Genomic DNA, 7,918 nt, shown 5'->3' on the forward strand with positions numbered 1-7,918 from the left:
TTCAGAGCCCTGTATCTGGGTCCTATCCTTTTAAGCTTCACTGAATCTGAGAAAACACTACCCAGGAACCATATCAATCTCTGGACTTCTAGACATCTTCTCAGGGTGTGTAATATTCCTTCTTGCAAACTAATTTTGGCAAAAGAGGTCCTGTGACCAAGCTGCCTAAGCTTTCTGATTAATGCAGCTCTGCAAACTCTCCAGCAACACAAGCACTCTTTCAGATGACTATATCAACTGCTCCAGATTTTATTCTGCTGAGAAAAATTCACTACAGTATTTCAAGCTGTATTTCAAAATCCACATCCAAACTCATTTGTGATTCGCTATCTCTGTATCAGTCTCAAGAGACTTCCACTAAGGTGAGTTGAATTTTTCCTACAGTTAGGAGGCAGCATAGACAAATATGTAGAAACAAGGTTCTGTAACAAAAAGTTAAATACATTCACAACCAATGGAAATCATAAAGGATTTATTGCTTCACCAAGAAAAAACAGAAGAAATTCCATTAGAAAGATTCTTCATCTATTTCCCCACACCTCTGTCCATCAGGCATTGGCAGGTTTATGCTAATAGCTGCCCTCAGGTTAGCCCAGAAAAGGGCACGCTTGCTCTTCTCCTTCGGCCACTCCAGGTAGGTTCGCTTTGCCATGAGAGCCTTCAGCTTGTGATACCTGGCAGGGATAATATACGGAGGGATTGGCTCCAGTAAAATGAGGATCAAGCTGTTGAAATTCTCACTGAATAATTTGTGATGGGCAAAGTACAGCTCATAGTGACACCACTCGCTCTGCACGAAGTTGGGAGACAACACAAAGATCGACTTGTAGCTCTTCTCAATGCAGTTAATGATGTTCTCCACAATGCTCTTGCCGGGGACAAAGTTTCTCTCGTGCTGGCACAGTTGTACACAGCCCTCCCCCTTCTCCAGGTTCGGGATCAGCTCGTTCTTCACCCACAACGAATCCCGCTCGCTGTAGGAAATGAACGCATGGAACTGCAGAATGGTCTCCTGCTCTTTGGGGTGGTTGTGCCAAGCTCTCCGCTTCGTCTGCGTCCACTGCCACGTCATCCGCACGTACCACGGCACATCCAGGTAGATGCACAGAAAGGCCACGACAGCCACCAGCACCAGCGTCAGCAGCAGAGCTGTCACGAGCAAGAGCACCGTGTTGCAAGCCAGTTCAGTCAGGTGGAAGTCCTTCAGCTGCGTTCCTTGCAAGTCTTCCGGGTACTCACACACGTACGCCGCTGGCCAGCCAGACAGCTTCCCCCCAGACTGCCTCTCCAGACGGATAAAGTCTTGCAGTTCACAGGAACACTTGAACGGGTTGCGCCCGGCTTGTAGCTCCCTGACCCGCAGGCAGCTCTGGAAGAAGTCGGCAGATGGGATGAGGATCGAATTCATCTCTACGTTCAGGAACTCCAGGGACGTAAAGCCACCGCACCCCGGCAGGTCAGACAGCCTGTTCGATGCCAGGTTCAGCTCTTCCAAGGACTTCAGCTCAGCCATCTCCTTGGGGACACTGGTGATCTGATTGTTTTGCAGGTAGAGTTTTTTGATGTTGACTGGCAAGCACTCAAACACGGCATCCATCAGCTGATTTGAGGACAGGTCCAACTCTGTCAGAGACTCAGCCCATCGGCATTGCGCATCAGCGGCATCGTGACGCAGCAAGTTGTTGCTCATGTCCAAGTATTTCAGTGATTTCATATGGCTGGTCATGAAGCTTACCTTGGGAAGGCTCTCAAATTTATTCCTCTGCAAGATTAATGTCTCCAGTTGAATTAACTTGTCACAGTTTTGAAAAAGAAAATCTGTTAAATCATTCGTTAAAAAATTTAAGTATCTGAAGGAACTGTTGGACGAAGGACACAGCATATGTATCATCTCTGATTCAGCTATTGTCAAGGCTGTAATATTCATGTCTGCAAATATTTTGTATAGAACATCCTGTGAGAAGTACAGATCTGTGATTAAAACTTTGGTCATTGTCACTGCTTTCATAGCAGTACCTGAATAGTCAAAGTTATAGCTTTCGACGTCCGACAATTGTGTTACACTGTTAATACTGAAGTATTCAACAGATGAGTGCCATACAGTCTGAAAAATTTCCATAAGAGCATTCCAGTCCACTGACACATTTGTCAGTGTCAGATTTTGTAACCTGGAGCCTTGCCTGAAATTAGATAATAAAGCTACTAATTTTTTTACATTGTCATTTGTGATTTCTGACAATGATAGGCTTTCTGTAGTATTTTGTATCACAACCCAGTCAAAATTAGCTTTGGACTGATAACCATTTGTATACAGGAGTGGCAGGCTCTTGATTTTTTTGACAGAACCATCTTCTGGAAAACTGTTAGAAACAGAGGTAAAGAGTTCATTTTCCACAGACAGACTGACATGGTTCCAAAAAGTTAATGCAAACAGACACTTGTAAAGAAAAAAGTTTCTGAGAGACCTCATATTTTCTGTCATACTGGTTTCTGGTTCCTTGGAAATGCTCAATACTTTTCTTATCTGTCCATCTTTGTTCTAATCCTGTAGCAAAACAAACAACAAAAAACAGATTGTATCACTAAGTGTCTATGCAGGACCCATCATAGAGACTGATTTTTTTAAGGCTCCAATTTCTCATCTCTCCCTTTGACTCAAAAGGCAATGAAGGCACCTACTGTAATTCAGGAGAGGCATGCTTTATTAAGAGACCACCACTGAAATGTCTATTTGGGAAATACACTGTATTTAATATATAATGAGTCTGTTTCTTACAAAACATGTCTGATTTCACAGGTGACTAAAATTTGCTGCTTACTTACAGAATTACTGCTGTGATCCAATGTATTACGAAGGCTTCCCACAACTGTATAATACACTTTGATCAAAAAGTACAATACTGAGGTCCGTATGGTCAACCTCTCAGATTCTCTCTTGAAGGATATGAACTAGACTCAGAGACATTGTTTTTTAAATAGACTTGTGAGTATACAACCTGGACTTGTGAGTATACAACCTGGTCATTAGTGCTTATTTTAGCTGGGGACACCAGCGTGGGGAGTAGGACGTTCTATATTTATGCTATGGGAAAGTCCACAGAAGTGTTCGCTTCTTGTCTGAGCTTGAGCATCTCCTCAATTTAGACTCTGAAAGTGGGGTGTCCCCATGTCTGATTTTTTAGGTGTACACAGAGGACACCAAATACTCACTGAAAATATTTGCATGCTACAGAAAAAAATACCAGTTGTAGAACCTCTGGACACAAAATCTAGCCCTGATCTAAGGACACTGACTTCAAACGTCTCTGTCATGAAAGGGGTTTATTTAAACACAATTTAGATAAAATCATAACTGTGGATTTGCTTTTATTTTCCCTAATGAAGGACACTTTTTCTTTCTGGATGTAGGAGTTTAGGGTGGCCAGCCTCCCTTTGTTTAAGTCAGCCATTGTGATTACTGACTTAAATCTCCTTTCAGATATTGCCATAAATGCATCAGAATGCCTTTCTGAAAGAGGAACTGGCAAGAACTTATGTAACATTTTTATATGTGTAAATCTTGGTTTAAAGTTTTTTTCCAGATCTCTGAAATATTTTTGTTTCCTCAGAACATTCTCCCTCACTTCCTCCCCTTACTTTTAAATAGTAGTTGTTGTCTGAAGCTTTCCATAGTGCCTATTCTGACCACACTGGCTTTCAATTTTCCCTTGATATTGAAATGGCTAAATTGTGAGTTTATATTTCTAGTGACTCTACAATGAGACAATAATAGCTGTCACTTGTTGGACTAAAGCTACACCCTCAAGGACTACATCCTCTGTACCATTAACCATTCCACAAGCTTTCTTAGAATTACATTACTGGGTCTAAAATGTCCATTCTCCTTGAACTAACACAACCTATATTACAAAATCTCAACAGTACAAAAAAAAAAAAAAAAAAAACCACCAAAAAAACCCAGTCCACTGAGTTCTTATTTTGTAAAGAATGCATGAAAGTAGGCTTGGAAATCATCTAGAAATAGTGGGGCAATATGGCAAAAATTTCCAGCCTTTTTCCAGATTTTGATTTGGAAAAATTATATGCAGTTTTACCATCATAGCCCTCAAAAGGCATTTGGTTATGTGCAGAGAACAAAAGATAATCAGCATCCTCTATCCTGTTCTTCCGATTGTTTGGGCAACACTACTAATGTGTATATAATCAAACAAAATATGTTGCTTCAAGAGAAATCTGAAAAAAACCCCTATCTTCAAATCATTATTTCTTCTTAGGACAAAATTTCAGCAATATCCCTGAATCCAGGGACTAGGTGCAAGAAGGATATGATTCTTCCCCATGTGCTTAATCTGCTTTCTCATTCCTATATCCCCGGCACTCAGTCAAATTATTTATGAGTATCTTCAAACTTTCTTTAGAATATCTTATGAAGCAACAAAATTAACAACAGTTATAACACATGACCCGTGATTTGGGGCTAACACTGGAAAAATTATCCTTTATAGTCATATCCCTTCTAATTCAGAAGTATCCTCAGGTCTTCAAACTTGACAAAAAGATCATTATCAAGATACAAGCAGAGAAGCAACCCAGTAGAGTGAGCAAACCAAGATCATAGTGAGAAATTGTCCCATTGTTTAAAGAGCAAGAGAAGAGATCAAAATTTAGGTTTTAAGAGTTTTTCCAATATAAATTTGGTATAAACTGATGCAACTTTCATGTAAGAAATGTACAGAATGCACTGAGCTATGATGGTTCAGTATTAAGGCACGTGCTTCGCTCGGCACAATACAAAAAATGTTAAAAATATGTCTTTCACATGGATGAAACATATCATCAAGTTAGACACATTCCTGAACTGTAGAGAAACTACCTCCATTAAATCACTGTGAGTCCCTTCACTATGGGAGTAGTGCTAATACAAAGAGACTGCTATTTGGTCACCTTCTTTAGATAAATTTACTGAGCATAAGCAACTTTACTCTCATTTCTTACCCACACACTTGAAAGTACACCATACACTTGCAAATAACCCTCTATGGAAAACATGGCTCATTTTCAAATAAGACGCAGTATATAAAAGTTTTCGCTAACTAGCAACCACATAAAATCATAAAACGTAAAGTTTCTCACCAGAAATCCCTGCTCTCCGAAAAAGCAGAAAATGTACTCGGGAAAACACAAAAAGAAAACTTCCTGTAACTCTATCCTACTGTGTGAGAATACTTAGGAACGCCCAGACTTTTTATATAAATGTTTGTGCCATCTACTGACAGTTTATGAAATGACATTGCTTTCCTCCCAGATGTATTTTCCACATACAACATTACTGTAATTTCCCCACTATTTAATGATTATTGAACTATGTGTTTTCATGCTTTGCAATGGATTAAGCAGGGGAAAAGAATGAATCTTTTTACCAACTTTCTGCTTCATCAAATTAATGTGAAAATAAGTTCTTCTTTTGAGCAAGTTTTACACTGAAATTCAAATATCTTCCTCTCTGAACTTAATAATGATCTAAGTCTATATGCATTATTCTGATCATTTTTTTTCCATTTAGCTATACCAATTTAGTTGTCAAGTTGTTATCAAGGCTGGTTTATAAAAGTACTGTTTGTCTTATTTTAATTTCCATTTAATGGGAATAGAAAAATAATCTCTCTCTCCTGCTCCAGCAGTGTTGTGACTGGGTTAAACAGTAGACATGGAAACAGTGGGTGGGGTCTTTCTTTTTTTTCTTTTTTTTTTAAATTAAAACAGAGCAGCGACTTCTGCTTTGGTACTGAATGCCCAAACACTTGGGTTATTGTCCTGGCAAAGACATAAACCAGTCCCTCTTTATTTCTGTATAATGTTGGTCAGAAATTCCATCTTAGCTGAGATCTAAATACAGAACTGCCACATTACAACCTACCTTTCTGGGTTAGCATACCATAATGTATTCATGATTTAACATTTCAATGATTTAGGAAGCAGAGGAAATTATCTTAAAGATTACTTTTTCACTTTAAATTTATTCAGTACATAATATTTAATTTCTCAGCTTCAAGTGAACAGAGGTCATCCAGAAAAGGAAGGGGAAGATAGGACAGGTAGTAAGCGACAGAATATGGACAATTCATATTGTCTGCTGTTACGTCAATGAGCCTTGTGGTGGTACTCTATGATTCTATGATTCTTTCTCAACTTCTGGCAATACAGACAAGAGTATTCACAGCTGGTTTCCAAATGACACCTTATAATTTTGTTACATACAAACCTCACCATTGTCTGCCCTTAGCTGGAAAGTTTTTGCTATCCATCCATAGCATGAGATAAAATACTACAGTAAGACCTTGCTTCTACCAAACATTCATTCCTGTTTTGGAATATAACAGTTTCACTGCTTGAATATAACCCACCTATCACTCTGATGAATACAGAACCAGATGTATGTTTGGTTAACATGTAATAACTGCCATAAATTAGAGATGCTTATTCGAGAGTTAATTAAGTGACAGTATGAGCAGGTCACTGGCATAGTCTGAGTTCTCCAGTTCTGCCTACATACTATAAAGAAAGAAAAAGCATATGTTAAACAGCAAAATAAGCATATTACCATTAATTGCATGCCATTAGCCCTCATATTTACCACTCAGGTTTACCAGTTTACCACTGGAAGAGGATGAATATATTCCTCAAATGTTATGCATACTTCTATGTTTTGTTAGAAGTAGCCAAATGCAGTTGTTTCCTTCCATCTTTTCTTTATATTTATCCATTTATTGAAAGGCAAGTATCTTTTCTGAAACCCATTAGAAGATGACAACACTCAGAGTAATAACAAATCAGTGAAATCTGAGATGAGTAGAAGTGTTCAATCTCTGTTGCTCATTTATTCCAAACCCATTTGCAATATTACTATAGTGAGAAAATACAAGTGAAATTAATTACTGGAAAGTGAAAGAAAATTAGAAAATGCAAATGCTAAATTCAAGAAAGTAATTTAGAAACTTAGGAAATGAATACATCCTTCTATCCCAATAGACAGACATACACATTTACGCACTTAAAATGTTAATTTTATTCTGAAGCAATAACAGTAGTGATTAATACTGTCTTGCAGTTCTAAAACACACATGGCCTTGTACAGAATCTGCAAAACTGACAGTGTAAGATCCACTTTACAGTCAAAATTACCACCCATCATGGGGAAACCCAATCTCCAGCTATTGATATTCATCTGTTGTGATTCCTCCTAAGACACCGCCCTTACTCTTCCACAAGCTCCACTGAAAAGCAGAGAGAAATCCTTAGGGCCACTCTAGATTTCATTTTCAATAAATACATCTAAACATTAATAACCTAAAAGATGCTAGAACTACCAGCATGCTGATACTTAAATTTTCATTGAAACACCTTCAAAATAAACTTTTTAATGATACAAACATTTGTTCTGCTACCACCTACCTTAATGGGAGACCTTTGCCTGATAAGCATGTAACTCACATAACATGATCCGTATTTGTGAAGCACGCTTCTGAGAACCGGGGCTTTATTTTATGACTTCCTATAGCAGCTCTCCTCAGTAATTCACATCCTGACTTATTTTGTTTCCTGTGGCAACAGTATTCTTTCTTCGGCAAAGGAAGACTAGTGATAGGATGCTATGATGAATTGTGGAACTGCCTTTTATCACGGTTAAAGGGCATGCTTCGCCTTAAAATGAAGTAGCAAAAAGAGGAAAGGGTATGAGGAATTAGACAAGAACCACAGGTTGTTGGGCAAGAGCCTGCAATCCCCTTGTTAAACCAAGTATTTCTCGTGTGGTTGCGGGCACCCAGTGCTGACACTAACTTACAAGAAATGTGTGTACACACCTCCTAGTTTCTTTTAGAGGCATTTCCTGTAAACACAGATAGAGCGAAGGTGCAAA

The 7,918-nt window shown here is 38.6% G+C and overlaps 1 protein-coding gene across 3 annotated transcripts; it reads right to left on the reverse strand.

The window, feature by feature from the left end:
• Positions 1-233: 233 nt before the first annotated feature.
• Positions 234-7,666, reverse strand: LOC141922696 (toll-like receptor 1). Of its 3 annotated transcripts, none has more exons than XM_074822331.1 (2): positions 7,453-7,666; positions 234-2,545 (listed from the first exon to the last, which is right to left on the reverse strand). In XM_074822331.1, exon 2 carries the CDS (start codon positions 2,480-2,482, stop codon positions 509-511), a length of 1,974 nt encoding a protein of 657 aa, XP_074678432.1. In that variant the 5' UTR covers positions 2,483-2,545; positions 7,453-7,666; the 3' UTR covers positions 234-508. The 3 variants fall into 3 exon arrangements, with proteins under 3 accessions (XP_074678432.1, XP_074678433.1, XP_074678431.1); XM_074822332.1 differs by lacking the exon at positions 7,453-7,666 and adding an exon at positions 6,405-6,425; XM_074822330.1 differs by lacking the exon at positions 7,453-7,666 and adding an exon at positions 5,134-5,538.
• Positions 7,667-7,918: the final 252 nt, after the last annotated feature.

This window comes from Strix aluco, chromosome 4, assembly GCF_031877795.1.
Source record: "Strix aluco isolate bStrAlu1 chromosome 4, bStrAlu1.hap1, whole genome shotgun sequence".
NCBI classification, from domain to species: Eukaryota; Metazoa; Chordata; class Aves; order Strigiformes; family Strigidae; genus Strix; species Strix aluco.